This window comes from Hemitrygon akajei, chromosome 8 (genome assembly GCF_048418815.1).
Source record: "Hemitrygon akajei chromosome 8, sHemAka1.3, whole genome shotgun sequence".
In the NCBI taxonomy this organism is placed as follows: domain Eukaryota; kingdom Metazoa; phylum Chordata; class Chondrichthyes; order Myliobatiformes; family Dasyatidae; genus Hemitrygon; species Hemitrygon akajei.
Genome location: NC_133131.1, coordinates 174,362,519 through 174,383,912, shown reverse-complemented (window position 1 = coordinate 174,383,912; position 21,394 = coordinate 174,362,519). Strand labels below are relative to the sequence as shown.

General features: G+C 45.1%; 1 protein-coding gene across 1 annotated transcript in view; it reads right to left on the bottom strand.

Moving 5' to 3' along the window:
- LOC140732454 (diacylglycerol O-acyltransferase 1-like) overlaps nt 1-21,394 on the bottom strand; it is a 108,894-nt gene that overhangs the window by 10,819 nt on the left and 76,681 nt on the right. Inside the window, exons 9-13 of the mRNA XM_073055129.1 lie at nt 17,781-17,884; nt 15,334-15,372; nt 12,361-12,402; nt 5,641-5,685; nt 1,820-1,932 (exon numbers count right to left, since the gene is read on the bottom strand). Coding sequence (XP_072911230.1) covers nt 1,820-1,932; nt 5,641-5,685; nt 12,361-12,402; nt 15,334-15,372; nt 17,781-17,884 — 343 coding nt within the window. The remainder of the gene's footprint in view (nt 1-1,819; nt 1,933-5,640; nt 5,686-12,360; nt 12,403-15,333; nt 15,373-17,780; nt 17,885-21,394) is intronic.

Here is a 21,394-nt window from a genome sequence, read left to right as displayed (position 1 = left end):
ATTCCAACATGTTGATCCATGGCTTCCTCTTTTGCCACGATGAGGTGGAAGAGTAACAGCTCGCTTGTCTTACAACATGGGATAGAAGTTGTCCTGGAGCCTGGCTCTGCTGCTACAAGTAAACATAAAACAGTACAGCACAGGAACAGGCTTTTTCGCCCACAATACTGTGCTGACCCAGCTAAAAAACAAATCAAAAACACCCAAACACTAATCTCTCCTACTTACTCGATATCCACATCCCTCCAATGGGAACGACCTCCATTGTGTCGCAGAGAACAAGTGGTGAAAAACCCCAAAAGCCCCAGCACTGACTCGTGCCCACACTGCATCAGGACGTGTGGATCCCGGATCGGCTTCGACAGCCACCCGAGGACGTCACACTCAACTCGAGTGGTCACAGTACTACTGCAGGGACATCAGGACACCAACAGTACAGGAGTGTAGTTCGATACCAGTCCGCTGCAGGAGAGGACTGAGGGGATGAATTCACACTGGTGAAATGCTGTATTCAGCTTTAAAGGACTGCTGGTGGACAACAAACAAGATGCAAAACCCTTTGCAAAATCAACCAGATCAACCAGTTTAGGGTGGAAGCAGATCAAGCAGGTGGACTTGGAATTATTGGAGTATAAAAGTTGCATTGTTTGCTGTGTAACCAAAATTATGTAGTCAGCTTTGATGTAGATTATGTAGTCTGAGTTTGCTATTTGCTATGCATGTATCCAATTTAGTAGGAGAATGAAATCTTAAGAATGTAGAAGACAATGGTGTGGTAATGAGAGGTAGCTAAGAGATGTAGATTATGTAGTCTGAGTTTGCTATTTGCTATGCATGTATCCAATTTAGTAGGAGAATGAAATCTTAAGAATGTAGAAGACAATGGTGTGTTAATGAGAGGTAGCTAAGAGATGTAGATTAGAACACGATTAAGTCAACAGGTAGAAACAATAGTGGCAGATGTAATTGTGATACGCAACTATAGACCGATTGGATATGCTAATACAACTAAACCAGGAGATTGCTATAAAAAATGCTATGTACAAGGATCGGTGGGCAATCGGCGACTAGCTCAATGACTGTCTCAGCTTTGATTTGCAAATTAAAGTTTAATACTTCTTGAAGAATCTTCTGCGTCTCCTGGTCGTTTGTGGGGCACGAAAAACCACGACAGAATCTCAACAAGATTGCAGAGGAGAGATTGGGAGACATAAACAGAACTCAGTCGGCTGAGAACCGACAGAACTCAGGTTTAAGTTGGGTGTCAGTAAAACCATAGGACCTAGAAGCAGAAGTAGGCCATATTCAGCCCTCGAGTCCACTCCACCATTCCATCATGGCTGATTTAGTATCCCTCTTGACCCAATCTCCTGCCTTCTCCCTGTAACCTGGACTATTCAAGAATGTGTTCTTTAAATATACCCACTGTCTTGGCCTGCACAGCTATCTGTGGCAATGTATCTCTACTCTAAAGGGACATCCTAGTATTCTGAGGCTGTGCCCTCTGATCCTACACTCCTCGACTCCTCCACTATAGAAACCATCCTCTCCATATCCACTCTATCTAGACCTTTCAATATTCAATAAGTTTCAATGAGATCCCCCTTCATTCTTCTAAACTCCAGCAAGTGCAGGCCCAGTCATCAACGCTCCTCATACGCTAACCCTTTCATTGCTGGGATGACATCACTAATGGCAGAGTGACTGGAGAAGACAGATGATAATGAAGGTGAGTGATCGAGTGATTGCTCAGGGAGTCGCTGCTCGATTGTGGACACAGGACGCACCTTCTCCACTTACTGCCAAAGGCTTTGCTTACCACCAGTCCCTGTAGAACTCCCGGTCTCCGAACTGCATCAGCTCAGCCAAGAAGTTCATAGAGGAGTGGAAGAACCAGTAGAAGAAGATGAGCCAGATCAGGTGGTTGGGCACCTGGAAAGATGAAGAATGGAGAGATCAGTCCATGGGCCCTGGAGTACATTCCCGTCTCAGCTGTAGGTCCACAGTAAATCTATGTCCAGAGTCAGCTTCAATACTGGACCACGATACTGCATCCTATCAAAACATTAGCAAGGCTTGGGAGTGTCGGGCTGAAAGGCCTGCCTTTGTGCTCTAATAAGCACCAATTTCATTTTTATACTTCTCAGTGTCTCAGTAAAGCAGCCAGCACAATCAAACAGCCCACCACCCTGGGCATTCTCGCTTCTCCTCTCTCCCACTGGACAGAAGACACAAATGCCTGAATGCATGTACCACCAGGCTTCTATCTTGCTGTTATAAGACTTTTGAACAGACGTCTAAAGATGGGAGGGATGAAGCTTTTTCTAAAACATATCCTCAGGCTCCTGAACCTCCTCCCCGATGGTAAGAATGAGAAGATAGTGAGGGTCTTTAATGAGGAGAATTATTTACAGGGCTACAGACATACAAGTGGAGCTAATGGGACTGATGGGATTGCTCTGTTGGGAGCCAGTATTGATCTGATAGGCTAAATGTGTCATAGATCACTTGGACGCTCATTTTCCTCTGCAGAATTACAACAAGCTTTTGAAATGTTCTTGATGGTGGGGAGGATTGTGCCCATGATAGAGCTGGCTGAATCTGGCTTTTCCTGATCCTGTCAGTGGAGCCTCCAGACCATGAGGTGATGCAACCAGTCAGAATGCTCTCCAAGGTACATCTGTAGAAATTTGGTGTCATATCAAATCTCCTCAAACTCAATTAAATGCAGCCATTGTTATGTGATGAAAGAACCAAAGAGATGATGGGTTGTGAGGGGAATTACTTCCATGGCTACAGAGATGCAAGTAGGGGGAACAGGATGATGGGATGGTCTGACCTGATAGAAAAGGACTGTTTGACCTGTCTCATAGATAACTTGGGTGCTCATTTCCTCTGCTGGATTATGACAGATTTCCCTTTGCAAGGCTCAGGTGGTAGGAGGTGCACTAAGAGTTCCAAATGTTGACCATTTCTTTTTCCATAGATGCTGCCTGACCTATTGGATATTTCCAGCCTTGTGTTTTTATTTCAGATTTACAGCACAGACTCCTAGAATCACACAGCACTGGCCCTTCAGCCCAATTAGTCTATGGCAACTCAGATACCCATGTAAGGCAGTCCCATTTGCCTGTGTTTGACCCATATCCAGTGGTCTCCAACCTGACATCCATGGAGTCCTGCTTAATGATATTGGTCTATGGCATAAAAAAGGGTTGGGAACCCCTGCTCTACACCTGTTCCTATCCAGGTACCTGTTTCAGTGAGTTTCTAATGTTATTGTTGTACCTGCTCAATCTCTTCCTCTGGCAACTCATTCCTAAACTGACTACCCTCTGTGTGAAGTTGCCCCTCAAGTTCCTATTAAAATTTGTCCTCTCACCTTAACCCTGGGCTCTCTAGTTTTTGGTTCCCTTTCCCCAGGAACGACACTGTGTGCATTCACTCTGTTCACAAGAGATTCTGCAGATGCTGGAAATCTTGAGCAACACACACACAAAATGCCGGAAGGACTCAGCAGATCAGGCAGCACCTAAAAGCAGTTGATGTTTCTGGCTGAGACCCATCATCAGGACTGGTGAAGTGTTTTGGCCTAAAACATTGACTGTGTATTCACCCTATCATTTTATACACTTCTATAAGGTCACCCTTCAGTCTTTTAAGTTCCAGGAAGAAGGTCATACCCTACTCAATCTCTCCCTGTACCAAGTACCTCAAGTCCTGGCAACATCCTCATAGATCTTCTCTGCACATTTCTTTGGCTATCAAGAGCCAAATTACACTCAGTGGCCACTTTATCAGGTACTCATTAATGCAAATATCCAATCAGCCAATCATGTGGCAGAAACTCAATACATAAAAGCATGCAGTCATGGTCAAGAGGTTCAGTTGTTGTTCAGACCAAACAGTAGAATGGGGAACAAATGTGATCTAAGTGTTGTGGCGCCAGAGGGGGTTGTTTGTGTATCTCAGAAACTGTGGGTCTTTTGGGATTTTCATGCACAACAGTCTCTAGGCCTCAGAGAATGGTATGAAAAACAAAACAAAATCCAGTGAGAGGTCAGAGAATGGCCAGACCGGTTCAAGCTGACAGTAATTCAAATAACTACGCGTTACAACAGTGGTGTGCAGAAGAGCAACTCTCAACGCACATGTGAAACGGTGAAGTGGATGGGCCACAACAGAAGACCACATCGGGCTCCACTCCATCACTGAGGATGTGACCGGGACTGAATTAAACGCACCTGTCAGTCAATTCAGCTTGTCCAGCACAACCTAACTGAGGGGGCAGAGGTGGAGCATCAGGAGGGACTGGCTCATGCTGTAAGTCACTGTTAATTCAGAATGCGATGGTGGGATGTGGAACAGGACAGAGATGGTGCAATCTCCTGCCCACAACTCCCATCCTGTGGGATGTAGGGCACATTACTCTGGAATTCTGAGCACCGGAAGGCAAACCTTCACTCGGAGAGAGCTGGCTCAAAGTTCAAACTAAATTTATTCTCAAAGTACATAAACGTACCACTTAACACCCTGAGATTCATTTTCTTGTGGGCATTCACAATAAATAACTCCGCCATGGACGGTCCCAAGCCTGGCTGTGAAAGGAGGAGGGTTGGGCATGGGGCTAGCAACCCCATCCTGTAAAAACAACAGAAACACCAGCAGAAGCTCCAAAGGCTTCATCTCTGGAGAGGAAGGGTCTTTGCCGAGAAGATGAATGAAGTCGTGTGGTGAAAGCTGAAACCACAGGGTCAATCGATGCTTGTCCCAAGACAGAGGACACTGGCGAGCTGCCGCCCCGGGACAGAGGACACTGGCGAGCTGCCGCCCCGGGACAGAGGACACTGGCGAGCTGCCGCCCCGGGACAGAGGACACTGGCGAGCTGCCGCCTCGGGACAGAAGACACTGGCGAGCTGCTGCCCCGGGCCAGAGGACACTGGCGAGCTGCTGTCCCGGGCCAGAGGACACTGGCGAGCTGCTGTCCCGGGACAGAGGACACTGGCGAGCTGCTGTCCCGGGACAGAGGACACCGGCAAGATGCCGCCTCGGGTTAGAAGACACTGGCGAGCTGCTGCCTCGGGACAGAGGACACTGGTGAGCTGCCGTCCCGGGACAGAGGGCACTGGTGAGCTGCCGGCACAGGCCAGAGGACACCGGTGAGCTGCCGTCCCGGGACAGAGGGCACTGGTGAGCTGCTGCCCCGGGCCAGAGGACACTGGCAAGCTGCCGTCCCGGGACAGAGGACACTGGCGAGCTGCCGCCCTGGGACAGAGGACACTGGCGAGCTGCCGCCCCGGGACAGAGGACACTGGCAAGATGCCGCCTCGGGACAGAAGACACTGGCAAGCTGCTGCCCCGGGCCAGAGGACACTGGTGAGCTGCCGTCCCGGGACAGAGGGCACTGGTGAGCTGCTGGCAGTGGCCTATGACTCTGTCAGGGTGATAGACTAAAGATGATTCACAAAGAAACACACTACTTACTGTGAATGCCCACAAGAAAATGAATTTGAACAGATTGGCTGCTGCAGTTAATTCAGCACCAATCTGTAGATATCCTTGATTTTCAACAGCCAAACTGTGCTTGGTGCTGAATTATGACGGTAAACTCAATCCTTTCAGAAAAATATATTACTTACAGCAAGCTTCAGAAGGCGTTCAATCATCCTGGAATAGTCCATATCCTGAAACCAATAAAGCTTATTACACAGAGAAGGGAAACGCAGACGTCAATAAAACGTGCTCTGTGATAACTGTGTGAATGCTCAGGAGAAGCTAAAGAGATGCCTGTGCTGAGGAGTTACTGTAGGATGACGTGAGAAAATGGAATGACAATCCCTGCTGATGATGTGACTTGAGTATCTCAGAAACTGTTAAGGTGCTTGGAGGAAAGAATAGGGAAGATGGCAGAGGTGGTCTTTTGTTTTGTTTTTTTTACACAGAGTGGTGGGTGTACAGAACACTGCTGGGGGTGGTGCTGAAGGCAGATACATTAGGGTCATTTAAGAGACTCTTAGATAGGTACATGGAAGGTTAAGTAGGAGGGAAGGGTTACATCGATAAAACATACAGAACATAGAACAGTTCAGCACAGGAACAGGCCATTCAGCCCACAATGTTGTGCCAAACTAGCAACAGAATAATTCAAAAACTCCCAAACACTTATCACTCCTACCTACACCATGTCTATATCCCTCCATCTTCCTGACATCCATGCGCTTATCCAAACACATCTTGAAAGCCTCTAATGTATTTGCCTTTACCACCATACCAAGTATCCATAAATTTCTGAGTAAAAAACTTAACCTTCACATCCCCCTTGAACCTACCACCCTACTCTCACCTTCAATACACGCCCTCGGGTGTTGGACATTTCAACCCTGGAAAACAGGTACTCTCTCTACTCTATCTAAGCCCCTCATAACTGTATAAACTTCTACCAGATCCTCCTTCAGCTCTGGAGAAAACAGCCTAAGTTCATCCAGCCTCTCGTGATAGCACAAACCAGGCAGCATCCTGGTAAAGCTCCTCTGCTCCTCTCCAAAGGTTCACCATCCTTCCTACAGAGGGACAACCAGTACTGTCTGCAATACTGCAGGTGTAGCCGAACCAGAGTTCTATAAAGATCTTAGAGAAGGGTAAAAGGTTGGCACATGTTCCATGCTCTAACCGCGGCAGCTGAAGAACTGGCTTTGGTTAATTAAATAACAATCTGGAATTAAAAAGAACAAAATTACAAGTCTTCAGAAATCAATACACACAAAATGCTGGAGGAACTCAGCAAATCAAGCAGCATCTATGGAAAGGAATAAGACCATAAGACACAAGAGCAGAACTGGGCCATTTGGCCCATCAAGTCTGCACCACCATTTCATCATGGCTGATCCATTTTACCCTCTCAGCCCCAATCTCCTACCTCTCTGTATCTCTCCAGTGTTTATCAGTCTATCAGTGTTGGCCTTAAATAGCCTAAAGATGTGACTTCCACAGCCGCCTGTGACTTCCACAAGTTCACCACTCCCTGGCTAAAGAAATCCCTTCTCATTGCCATTCTGAAAGGATTCCCCTCTATTCTGAGGATGCATCCCTAGGCTTAGACTCTCCCACCTAGGAAACATCCTCTCCACATTTGCTCTAGGTCTTTCACCATTCAATGAGGTCACCCCTCATTCTTCTGAATCCCAGTGAATAGAGGCCCAAAGCCATCAGATGGTCTGCACATGACAAGCCATTCAATCCCAGAATCATTTTTGTGAATCTCCTTTGAACCCTCTCCAGCATCAGCACATCCTTTTTAAGATAAGTGGCACAAAACTGCTCACAATACTCTAACTGGGGCCTCACCTGTTCTTTAACATCTCAACATTATATCTTCGCTTTTATATTCAAGTCCTCTCAAAATAAATGCTAACATTGCATTTGCCTTCCTCACTGCAGACTCAACCTGCAAATTAACCTTTAAAAAATCCTACACAAGGACTTCCACATTCCTATGCACTTCAGTTGTTTTAAAAAAAATTCTCCCCATTTGGAAAATAGTCTATCCTTTCACTTCTTCTGTCAAAGTGCAAGATCACTGATGGAACACTGTATTCCATCTACCACTTCTTTGCCATTTTCCTAATCTACCTAAGCCCTTCTGTAGCTTCTCTATTTCCCCCCACCTATCATTGTATCATCTGCAAACTTTGCCACAGAGCCATCAATTCCATCATCCAAATCATTGACAAATAATGTAAAAAGCAGTCCCAAAACAGACCTCTGTAGAACACTACTAGTCACTGGCAGCCAACCAGAAAAGACTCCCTGCCTCCTGCCAATCAGCCACTGCTACATCTGTGCTAGTATCTTTCCTGTAATACCATGGGCTCTTAACTTGTTAAGTGGTCTTATGTGTTGCACTTTGTTAAAGGCCTCCTGAAACTCCAAGTACACAACATCAACCTATTCTCCTTTGTCTATCCTGCTTGATATTTCCTCAGATAATTCCAACAGGCTTACCAGGCATGGAAACCATGCTGACTACAGTCTATTTTATCTTGTGCCTCCAATTACCCCAAAACCACATCCTTAATAATTGACTCCAACAACTTCCCACCACTGAGGTCAGACAAACTGGGCTATAATTTTTTTTTCTTCTGCCTCTCTCCCTTCTTGAAGAATGGAGTGATATTGTAAATTTTCAGTCTTCTGGAACCATTCCAGAATCTAGTGATTCTTGAAGATCATTACTAATGCCTTTATAATCTCTTCAGCCACCTCTTTCAGAACCCCAGGGTGTACACCATTTGGTCCAGGTGATGATTCAGAGATCCTTCTCTTATGCCGAGTCCCCTCTCCCAGCCTGAATAGTCGACTGTTTATTTCCCAGCCACTACCCCCTCTCCCTCCCCCACCCCCATAGGTGCTACCTAAACTGCCACATTCCTCCAGCATTTTGTGTGTGCATTGCTCTGGATTTCCAACATCTGCACAATATCTTGTGTTTATGAGTCTTTTGAAAGCAGCTCAACTATAGCTAATCTGATTGTTGCAAAGATCGGACTGGGTCACTGATCCACTGATGTGTGTGAACTGGCACACTCAGTACCGCGCATGGGGATGGAGTACCAGTCTAGCCCACAACCGCCTACCTCGCACTGCACTGATGGCTAAAGACACGACGAGCAGCAATGGCATGAGTATCTAGGAAAAATGAAGAAGGTGCACGATAGCTGTATTCCAAAAACAACAAAATGCTCAAATGGTAAAATAGTACATCCGTGGATGACAAGGGAAGTCAAAGCTAATGTAAAAGCAAAAGAGAGGGCATACAGCAAAGCAAAAGTTAGTGGGAAGACAGAGGATTGGGAAGTTTTAAAAAACCTACAGAGAGCATTGAAAAGAATCATGAGTAGGGAAGAGATGAAATATGAAAGCAAGCTAGCAAATAATATCAAAGTGGATAGTAAAAGCTGTTTTCAAGTATATAAAAATATAAGATGAGAGTGGATACAGGACCGCTAGAAAATGAGGCCAGAGAAATAATAATGGGGGAGAAGGAGATGGCAGATGAACTTGTTATGCCTGCAGCCCCCTCCTTTGTGAGAATCGCAAGATCACTATTGGGTTGGGTCAGGGGACCCAGGAAATGAGAGAGAGACGTGCAGAATGCCTCGTTCTCCGGCGATGTAAAACTACAGGACATGGCCATTGTCTCTTGGAGACACATTTGTGGATTGAAATACTATACTACGTGGACGCCCTCAGGCAAAGTGGGCTGGGTGAGAAAGAGATTGCATCACCCCAACCTGATTGACATCTTCGACCCTGTGAGTCAGGATAAAAGAGGGTCTGTAGGAACAGCCCCTCAGATGCACCAGAAGAAACGCTAGCGATTCCGTAATAGCGGGAAGCCATTTGAAGGAGGCCACGTGCGTTCAGTCCCGTTGCCTGGGACTGGTGGCTGGTACCACGGAAAATGGCTTTTAACTAACAACGGGGAAATCAACTCCCCCGACTCAACGGATTGGCATCATAAAAGACCTGGGCAAGTTTAAACCGTCTCTCTTAAACCCAAAACGCTGCAGCTTGAATGACAGTGACTTTTATATTTCCATCGGACAATACATTATCCCCTAGACAACGATAGAGCTATTTCTTATTGATTATTATTATACCCGCGCTTTTAGAGTTAGTATTGACGAAGTATATTATCTGTATGTTTGCAGTGATATTATTTTGTGTCTTTTTATCAATAAATACTGTTAATAAATACTCTCTCACCTAGAGGGGGTCAGTTGTGCGGTGAGGATTACATTCCTTGACTTCTCTAGTGCCTTTAACACCATCCAGCCCAAGATCTTAAGGCACAAACTAACGGAGATGGGAGTAGACTCTCATATGGTGGATTGGATAGTGGACTACTTGACAGATAGACTTCAGTATGTGCGGTTGGGAGACTGTAGGTCTGACACGGTGGTCAGCAGCACAGGAGCGCCGCAGGGAACCGTACTCTCTCCGGTCCTGTTCACCCTGTACACATCAGACTTCCAATATAACTCGGAGTCCTGCCATGTGCAGAAGTTCGCTGATGACACGGCCATAGTGGGGTGTGTCAGGAATGGACAGGAGGAGGAGTATAGGAAACTGATACAGGACTTTGTGATATGGTGCAACTCAAACTACCTGCGTCTCAATATCACCAAGACCAAGGAGATGGTGGTGGACTTTAGGAGATCTAGGCCTCCTATGGAGCCAGTGATCATTAATGGAGAATGTGTGGAGCAGGTTAAGACCTACAAGTATCTGGGAGTACAGTTAGACGAGAAGCTAGACTGGACTGCCAACACAGATGCCTTGTGCAGGAAGGCACAGAATCGACTGTACTTCCTAAGAAGGTTGGCGTCATTCAATGTCTGTAGTGAGATGCTGAAGATGTTCTATAGGTCAGTTGTGGAGAGCGCCCTCTTCTTTGTGGTGGCGTGTTGGGGAGGAAGCATTAAGAAGAGGGACGCCTCACGTCTTAATAAGCTGGTAAGGAAGGCGGGCTCTGTCGTGGGCAAAGTACTGGAGAGTTTAACATCGGTAGCTGAGCGAAGGGCGCTGAGTAGGTTACGGTCAATTATGGATAACTCTGAACATCCTCTACATAGCACCATCCAGAGACAGAGAAGCAGTTTCAGCGACAGGTTACTATCGATGCAATGCTCCTCAGACAGGATGAAGAGGTCAATACTCCCCAATGCCATTAGGCTTTACAATTCTATCGCCAGGACTTAAGAACTTTTTAAAAGCTATTATTAATGCTTTTTGAGATAGTGATTTAGATGCATATCATATTTTTTACTGAGTTAAGTATTGTATGTAATTAGTTTTGCTACAACAAGTGTATGGGACATTGGAAAAAAGTTGAATTTCCCCATGGGGGATGAATAAAGTATCTATCTATCTATCTAAAAATAGTACCATCAGACTTCAACGGACCTCTCTACCTTTGCTGGTAAGTGACCCAGTTACAGGGTACGTAATAAACTAAATAAGTACTTTACATCAGTCTTCACTGTGGAAGACACTAGCAGTGTGCCAGATGTTGAAGGGTGTGAAGTAAGAGAAGTGGATGCAGTTACTATTACAAGGGAGAAGGTGCTCAAAACACTGAAAGACCTAAAGGTACAGTACACAAGTCACCCGGACCAGAGGAACTGCACCCGAAGGTTCTGAATGAGGTAGTGGTAGAAATTGTGGAGGCATTAGAAATTATCTTTCAAAAATCATTGGACTCTGGCATGGTGCTAGAGAACTGGAAAATTGCAAATGTCACTCCACTGTTTAAGACAAGAGGAAGGTTGCAGAAAGGAAATTATAGACCAGTTAGCCTGACCTCAGTGTTTGGAAAGATGTTGGAGTCAATTGTTAAAAATAAGGTTATGGAGTACTTGGTGACACAGAACAAGATAGGACAAAGTCAGCATGGTTTCCTTAAGGGGAAATCTTGCCTGACAAATCTGTTGGAATTCTTTGAGGAGATTACAAGTAGGATAGATAAAGGGGATGCAGTGGATGTTGTATATTTGGACTTTCAGAAGGCCTTTAACAAGGTGCCACACATGAGGCTGCTTACCAAGTTAAAAGCCCATGGTATTACAGGAAAGTTACTAACATGGTTAGAGCATTAGCTGATTGGTAGGAGGCAGCAAGTGGGAATAAAAGGATCCTTTTCTGTTTGGTTGCCAGTGACTAGTGGTGTTCCACAGGGGTTGGTGGGACTTCATTTTATGCTGTACATCAGTGATTTAGATGGAATAGATGGCTCTGTTGCCAAGTTTGCAGATGATACAAAGACTGGTGGAGGGGCAGGTACTTGAGTACTCACCTTGAGTATTGTGAATAGTTTTGGGTTCCTCATTTAAGAAAAGACGTGCTGGCATTGGAGAGGGTCCAGAGGAGGTTCACAAGGATGATTCCAGGAATTAAAGGGTTATCATACGAGGAACGTTTGATGGCACTGGGTCTGTACTCACTGGAATTCAGAAAGATGAGGGGGATCTCATTGAAACCTTTTGAATGTTGAAAGACCTGGGCAGAGTAGATGTGGAAAGGATGTTTCCCATGGTGGGATAGAGGGACGTACATTTAAAGCAGAGATGCAGAGAAATATCTTGAGCCAGAGGGTGGTGAATTTGTGGAATTTATTACCACAGGCAGCTGGAGGCCAGGTCGCTGGGTGTACTTAAGGCAGAGCTGGATAGGTTCTTGATTGAACAAGGTATCACAGGTTACGGGGAGAAGGCTGGAGGGGAGAAAAGAATCAGCTATGATTGGCCAAATGGTCTATGGAGAGCAGGAGGCCCGTGTCTGAGAACACTGTATTTACTTACTCTGAATGGCTTCATGGAATTCTGTATGGTTGGCACCATCCACTGGCGAAAGAAGAGAAAAACTCTATCAGCGGAGACACTTTCACTGCTGTTATTCAGCAACCTCTAAACACATCGAAACCGAAAATAATGAAACTATGGAAATATAGTTGTTGTTCCACTTGGCACCTTGCGGCACACCCAGCAGCAACCCTGTCGTTTCTTTAGCATTTGTCTGCTTTTCATGAGGTCAGGTTGCTCATTCGATGCTCAATCCAGCACAGATTCGAACCAGGGACCACTCACCTCGTAGTGCAGTGCAGATCCCATTACAGTACCAGCTGGCCATGGAAATATAGCACTTAACAAAATTACCAGATCTAAGCAAGGGTAACACATTAACAAATCATTTATGTAGAGTTCCATTGGAATTGATTTTTATCGTCTACTTTAGACTGCTAGCCGCGAGAGTAGTCAGCGTCAGTGTGAAGTGACAGTGAATGGGGGATGGAGGGGGTGGTGAGGGACTGTGGAGAGGAGTGTGTCAGTGTAGGTGTGAGGTGTGGAGTGTCAGTGTGAAGTGACAGTGAATGGGGGATGGAGGGGGTGGTGAGGGACTGTGGAGAGGAGTGTGTTAGTGTAGGGATGAGGTGTGGAGTGTCAGTGTGAAGTGACAGTGAATGGGGGATGGAGGGGTGGTGAGGGACTGTGGAGAGGAGTGTGTCAGTGTAGGTGTGAGGTGTGGAGTGTCAGTGTGAAGTGACAGTGAATGGGGGATGGAGGGGGTGGTGAGGGACTGTGGAGAGGAGTGTGTCAGTGTAGGGATGAGGTGTGGAGCGTCAGTGTGAAGTGACAGTGAATGGGGGATGGAGGGGTGGTGAGGGACTGTGGAGAGGAGTGTGTCAGTGTAGGAGTGAGGTGTGGAGTGTCAGTGTGAAGTGACAGTGAATGGGGGATGGAGGGGTGGTGAGGGACTGTGGAGAGGAGTGTGTTAGTGTAGGTGTGAGGTGTGGAGTGTCAGTGTGAAGTGACAGTGAATGGGGGATGGAGGGGTGGTGAGGGACTGTGGAGAGGAGTGTGTCAGTGTAGGGATGAGGTGTGGAGTGTCAGTGTGAAGTGACAGTGAATGGGGGATGGAGGGGTGGTGAGGGACTGTGGAGAGGAGTGTGTTAGTGTAGGTGTGAGGTGTGGAGTGTCAGTGTGAAGTGACAGTGAATGGGGGATGGAGGGGTGGTGAGGGACTGTGGAGAGGAGTGTGTTAGTGTAGGTGTGAGGTGTGGAGTGTCAGTGTGAAGTGACAGTGAATGGGGGATGGAGGGGGTGGTGAGGGACTGTGGAGAGGAGTGTGTCAGTGTAGATGTGAGGTGTGGAGTGTCAGTGTGAAGTGACAGTGAATGGGGGATGGAGGGGTGGTGAGGGACTGTGGAGAGGAGTGTGTCAGTGTAGATGTGAGGTGTGGAGTGTCAGTGTGAAGTGACAGTGAATGGGGAATGGAGGGGGTGGTGAGGGACTGTGGAGAGGAGTGTGTCAGTGTAGGTGTGAGGTGTGGAGTGTCAGTGTGAAGTGACAGTGAATGGGGGATGGAGGGGTGGTGAGGGACTGTGGAGAGGAGTGTGTCAGTGTAGGTGTGAGGTGTGGATTGACAGTGTGGAGTGACAGTGAATGGGGGATGGAGGGGGTGTGAGGGACTGTGGGGAGGAGTGTGTCAGTGTAGGGATGAGGTGTGGAGTGACAGTGTGAAGTGACAGTGAATGGGGGATGGAGGGGTGGTGAGGGACTGTGGAGAGGAGTGTGTCAGTGTAGGTGTGAGGTGTGGAGTGTCAGTGTGAAGTGACAGTGAATGGGGGATGGAGGGGTGGTGAGGGACTGTGGAGAGGAGTGTGTCAGTGTAGGGATGAGGTGTGGAGTGTCAGTGTGAAGTGACAGTGAATGGGGGATGGAGGGGGGTGGTGAGGGACTGTGGAGAGGAGTGTGTCAGTGTAGGTGTGAGGTGTGGAGTGTCAGTGTGAAGTGACAGTGAATGGGGGATGGAGGGGTGGTGAGGGACTGTGGAGAGGAGTGTGTCAGTGTAGGTGTGAGGTGTGGAGTGTCAGTGTGAAGTGACAGTGAATGGGGGATGGAGGGGGTGGTGAGGGACTGTGGAGAGGAGTGTGTCAGTGTAGGGATGAGGTGTGGAGTGACAGTGTGAAGTGACAGTGAATGGGGAATGGAGGGGGTGGTGAGGGACTGTGGAGAGGAGTGTGTCAGTGTAGGGATGAGGTGTGGAGTGACAGTGAATGGGGGATGGAGGGGGTGGTGAGGGACTGTGGAGAGGAGTGTGTCAGTGTGGGGATGAGGTGTGGAGTGTCAGTGTGAAGTGACAGTGAATGGGGGATGGAGGGGTGGTGAGGGACTGTGGAGAGGAGTGTGTCAGTGTAGGTGTGAGGTGTGGAGTGTCAGTGTGAAGTAACAGTGAATGGGGGATGGAGGGAGTTGCAGATCTGTGGGCGGAAGAGACCTCGTTAACGAGAGAGGTCAGAGGAGAATGGCCAGACTGGTTCAAGCTGACAGATGACAACATGTTACTGCAGTGGTATGTAGAAGAGCATCTCTGAATGCACAGCACATTGAACCCTGAGGCGGATGGGTTACAGCAGAAGGCCACGAGCATACGCTCAGTGGCCACTTTACTCAGTGCCTCCTGTACCTAATAAAGAAACCCCTGAGTGTAACTTGTTTCGTTTGTAATGTGGACTGTGGTGCTGATGGAAGGAGCTATTTTTATGGCATTTATACCCCAGTGTGTAAACTTATGACAACAGTGCGCTTGAACTTGTTGAGAGGAGTTTTACCCTTTGACAAAGCAAAGGAAAACATTTAAAAAAACCCTGTTAATACATGAAAGTCATTTGACTGTTGTAGTGCTGAGATACAATTCACATTTCTATCTCCAGCATGGATTAACAGGGTCCCACTGAAGAACAGCTGACAGCACAAGGACTGCGGTGCACTCACCTGCTGAATTAATCCCACTTGTAACTGGATGAAGAAAAGCTGCAAGGTAAGAACATTCATTACACTGGAGAACTGAAAGGCAGTGCTCATGAGAACTCATCGCTCAGCCAACAGCTGATAGGCACTTCAGCACCACTCACCCACACCTGCTGCTATCTAGAGGTGCCAAAGAAATAAAAAATATTATCAATCTCAGGAACTCCAGCCCTATCACCACCTTGTGCCTCCCCTAAACAGCGTAGATTCGAGTTATAATATGGTGCACCCCAAAAGTAAATGAAACATGAATTCCGTTTCTCTCCCCACTGACCTGCTGAGTATTTCAGCAATTTGCTTCTAATTATAAAGAATGTTTTTGTGATAGCTTTAACTTCCTGTTAACTCCACCATGGACGGTCTGAAGCCCGACTGCAAAAGCAGAAGGGATGGGCATGGACAACCATAGGCAACCCTATCTAAGTCTGGGGTTCAAAAGGACTTGGGAGTCCTCATGCAGATTCCCTAAGGGTTAATTTGCAAGTTGAGTTGCTGGTGAGGAAAGCAAATGTGATGTTAACTTTCATTTTGAGAGGACTAGATTATAAAAGTATGTAATATTGAGGCTTTATGAAGTACTGGCGAGGCCTAACTTAGAGTATCGTGAGCAGTTTTGGGCCCCTTATCTAAGAAAGAATATGTTGACATTGGAGAGGGTTCAGAGGTGTTTAATGAAAATAATTCCGGCATTAAAAGGGTTGTCATATGAAGAGCACTTAATGGAATTCAGAAGAATGATTTCATTGAAACCTATCAAATGTTGAAAGGCCTTGATAGAGTGGATGTGGAGAGGATGCTTCCTATGGTGGGGGGGGGGGGGGTCTAAGACCAGAACACAGCCTCAGAATAGAGGGGAGTCCTTTTAGAACAGCGATTAGAAGGAATTTCTTTAGCCAGAGGGTGGTGAATCTGTGGAATTCATTGCCACAGGCAGCTATGGAGGCTAGGTCACTGGGTATATTTAAGGCAGAGGTTGACAGATTTTTGATTACCGGTAGTCAGGGCATGAAGGGATACAGCGAGAAGGCAGGAGATTGGAGCTGAGAGGAAAAATGGTACAGCACAGATCCTTTGGCCCAAGGTGTTGTGCTGAGCTTTTAACCTACTCAAAGGTCAATCTAACCTTCCCTCCTTCATAGCCCCCCAGTTTTCTTTCATCCATTGTTTATCTAAGTCTCTTAAATGTCCCTATTGTATCTGTCTCTACCACCACCCCGGCATGTTCCAAGCACCAACCAGGAAATCTTTTCTATGTTCTGAAGGACCCTCTTGTTATAATACCATTGTCTGTAAACATCTCCGGGCCAATCTCCACTGGAAGTCTAACAACTTTGTACAGGAGATCGATTGAGAGTGTCCTGTCTGGCTGCATATTGTGTGGTGCTGAAGATGCAAGGCATCGAGCCATAAGACCCTACAGAGGGAAGTAAAAGTCACAGAGAGGATCATCAGGATCTGACCACCCCCCCGTTTCTGACCTTTACCAGAAGCATTGCAGATGAAGCATCTTTGAAGATCCCTACCACCCATCCCACAATCTCAAGAGCATCAGGACCAGGACTGCCAGATTTCCCCCATACTGTGAGACTAATGAATACCCTGCCACTATCGCGGTCCTATCACTAGGGCAGCAAGCTGTTTACTGTACTGTTTACCTGTGCTGCGTACTGCACGTGCATTTTGAATTACATTTTATTAACTTATTTGTGGTAATATTTTGTTCTATGTGCATTGTATGGTGTATGTTTTGTGGGTGCACCGTGGTCTGGGGAACATTATTTTGTTTGTATATACTGAAGGTACAGTCAGATGTACAATAAGTTTGAACTTAAGGTTAGTCTCCTTTGTAAATGTCACTGTCCCAATGCAAAACGTCAACTGTCCATTTCTCTCCAGGGATGATGCCGGACCTGCTGAGTTCCTCCAGTGCTATATTTATGACTGATCCATTAAGTTCCACTTTGGCCCAAAGAAAACATGAGATTAGATCCAGAATAGAGTAATAAGGTCAGAGAAAATTACACACAGTAACAGGCCTTTCGGACCATCTAGTCTGCACTGAACCACCAGTCCCATCAACCTGCACCTCGACCAAACCTCTCCCATCCACGTACCAATACAACTTCTTGCAAATGTTGAAACTGACGTTGCACACATCACTTGCACTGGGAGCTCATTTTACATTCTCACCAATCTCTTGAGTGAAGAAGCTCCCCTTCAGTTCCCCTTAAACATTTTACCTTTCACCTTTAACCTCTAGATCTCACCTCACCCAACCTCAGTGGAAAAAGCCTGCTTGCATTTACCCTGTTTATACCCCTAATAATAGAAAGGTACCACCAACCCACTCAATGTCTACCAGTCCAGAGGAATCACCCTTCGTAAGTTGAGTTGGGGCTGAATTCGCTCACCATTTCAAACATTCGCCTCAGCAGGAACCGCTTGCGGATTCGGGGTGACCGGGGGAAGTTTAGCTCGTAGCACAGGGTGGGTGCAAACAGGAAGTAATACATATCTGGAGGAAATCAGAAACAAAACAAAAATCACACAAGGGGAAGACAAATAAAGTAATAAACAAACAACAACCAGGCAGCTGAGAATAAGGTTCAACATTAAAGATCGTTTATTGTCCTTCTTCCCTCAGGCTGGGAGACTAAAGCCACACCGAGGTCTCGTCACTAGGTCAGCGAGCTGTTTACTGTTTACCTGTGCTGCGTACAATAGGAGTGCAAAGGAGAACAAAATGATTGTTACTCCAGATCCAATGCAGCATTACAAAACACACAAACCTTGAACTGAGACTGAAAAAAGGAATCAGGCTCCATCTTGCCACATCTTCCTTAATTTTTTTAATATAGAGGCTGATAATTACATTCTGATAATTTTGCCAAATCTTTTGGCATAATGATGCCCAAATATTTGAAAGATTCTGTGTGCCATGCCCAGGGGTATCGACTTTCAATTTCTCTTGGTGGGCTATAGTAATATGAAAGCAATTGGGTTTTATCTATGTTGATCTTGTATCCTGATAATTGACCATATTGTTCAAAGGATTGCATCAAATTAGGTAAAGAGTATGTTGGTTTCCCTAGATAGATCAAAATGTCATCCGCATAACAAGCCAATTTATGCTCTGTCCCTTTAATAGTAATTCCCCGATATCTTCATTTTGTCTGATGTATTGAGCTAATGGTTCCAGATATAACGCGAAGAGTAGTGGTGACCATGCACAACCCTGTCTCTTGCCCCTTTCTAGGGTAACACTATTTGATAAATATCCATTGATTTTAATCCTAGCAGTAGGATTGTCATATAGTGTCTGTATAGTTTTAGTAATTGTGTCTTGGAAACCAAATCTATGTAAAACTCTGTAAAGAAAATTCCAATTAACCGAATCAAATGCTTTTTCAGCGTCCACGCTTATCACTATTGCTTCGATTTTATTTTTTTGTATATGATCCATAATGTGAAGTGTCCTTCATATATTGTCTTGTGTCGGGCGTTGTCGTATAAAACCTGTCTGATCGTTACGTATCAGTATGGGTAGAAACTCCTCTAATCGTTTGGCCATGATGGAGGTAAATAATCTATAATCTACATTAAGAACGGATATTGGTCTAAATGACCCGCATTTCATTTTATCCTTGCCTTCTTTCGGTATAGCTGAGATTATCGCTTCCTTCCAACTGGGTGGCATTTCTGCCTTTTTTAGAGCCCAGTTCAGTGTGGGGAGCAAAACAGGAATTAACTCATTTTTAAATTCTTTGTACCACTCTGCCGTATACCCATCTGATCCTGGAGACTTGCTTAATTTAAGCCGACTAATTGCAGCTTTTAATTCAACTTCAGTTATGTCAGCAGTCATCCTTCTATTTTGTTCTTTGCTTAAAGTGGGTAACTCTAGAGAATTCAAGAAGGTGTCAATTTGGGTTATGCTTCCCCCTGGAACTTTGGAATATAGTGTTTTGTAAAACACTTCAAAAGCTTCTTGAATTTCACTTAGCTTATTTTTTTATCATTTTCGTTCTTGCGTCCCTAATTCTATGAATTGTATTTTCTGCTTTTTTTTTCAGTTTCCACGCCAGTATTTTCATAGATTTCGATCCACTTTCATAATGTCTCTGTTTCAGAAACGTTAAGTTTTTCCTGATTACTTGCGTAGCCAAATTATTTATTTCATTTCTAATTCTTTTAATTTCCCCTAATGTATCCTGTGCCAAATTCAATTTGTGTTTTTCTCTAGTTCCTTCAGCCTATTTTGTAATTCCTCTAATGTTTTATTCCTTATTTTTTTCTTATATGAAGATATCGCTATAATTTTCCCTCTTAAGACCACCTGCAGAGTATCCCATAAAATGGGAGGTGAAACCTCTCCATTATCATTAAATTCTAAGTAGAGACCAATTTCTTTTTTAATTTGTTCCTTAAAGTACGGATCATTGAGTAGACTTGAATTTAGTTTCCAAATAGTATTCTTTGGTTGTAGGTCAAAATCAACAGATAAATATATAGGTGCATGGTTACTTACATCTATTGTCCCAATTCCACAGATGTTTATTTTGTCTTTGTCTTTTCCAAATGTTATGAAATAGTCTATACCCCAGATAAATACTTTGTGGAGATTTGTGATATATATGATTATATGATATATATGTACAATGTCTGAAATACATCTTATGGAAATGTTTGTTTGATGAACTTCAATAAAAAAATAAATTACAAAAAAACACACAAACATGAGAAGTATAAAGAACACAATTAAAAAGTACACAATAAATATAAATATCAAAGCAATCCTATAAAACACAATGTACAAGTAACTGTTACATACATAGACCAGTTGTGCCTACATAAAGTGAAAGAGACACTAGGTGACATGTATGTGGTGGTGGGGAGGTTAATGGGCTGGAGGTTATTCAGTCTGTTATGCCTGTATTGGATGGGGGACAGCTCTCAGAACCATCTCATTTATTTGACCCCTTTCATGGACTCAGAGCACTACAGAACAGAAACTGGTCCTCTGGCCCATCGAATCCATGCTGAATTCTTCTTTTGACTATTTACCCAACAGAAAACAGAAACCACAAAGCTCAAGGACAGCTTCTATCTCATGAGAACAGTCTTCTTACACGTTGAAGATACACTCTTGACCTCAATCTACGTTGTCATAGTCTTGCACTTTATTACCTACCTTTTCTGAACTTTCTCTGAATCTATAACACTCTATTCTGAGTTCTGTATCGTTTTCCCTTGTGTTACCACAATATACTTATGTTTAAGTGATCTGTATGGATCGCATGCAAAACTAAGTTTTTCACTCTACCTCAGCATATCTGACAATAATAAACCGTCTATTATTAACTGTTATTAATAATAACTGTTAATTTAACTGCTAAACCTATGTCCTCTGGTATTAGATTCCCCAACCATTGGATAAAGCTATTTGCTCCATAAACATCCCTCATGGTTTTATTTAACCCCATTTATTTTTGAGATACAGCACAGAACAGGACCTTCTGGCCCTTAGGGCTGCGCCACTCAGCAATGCCCCGAGTTAATCCTAGCCTAATCATGGTACAATTAACCTACAACCCATCCGTCCTCCAGATCACCCAGAGGAAACCCACCAGGTCACAGAGAGAATGTACAAACGCCTTACAGGCAGCAGGGGGAATTGAACCCAGGTCACTGGTACTGTAAAGCGTTGTGCTAAACATCACGCCAACATGCCGACCTTCATTTTACCCCTCAGCCTTCTCTGTTCCAGGGAAAACTGATCCAAACTTTCAATCTCTCCCTATAACTCAACTCCACCAATTCTGATAACCGTGCAGACACTTGTGAATCTTTTCTACACTGTCTAGCCTAATCACATTCTTTAAATAGGTGGTTAATCTTGCTACCACTGGGCAAGAGGTACAGAAGCCCAAAGTCCACCAACTTCCCTTCAACCACCCTCTCCGAATCAGTCCCCTTATGAATGTCTGCCGCAGGACTTTGTCAAAGATTTATCTGGGCAATGTTC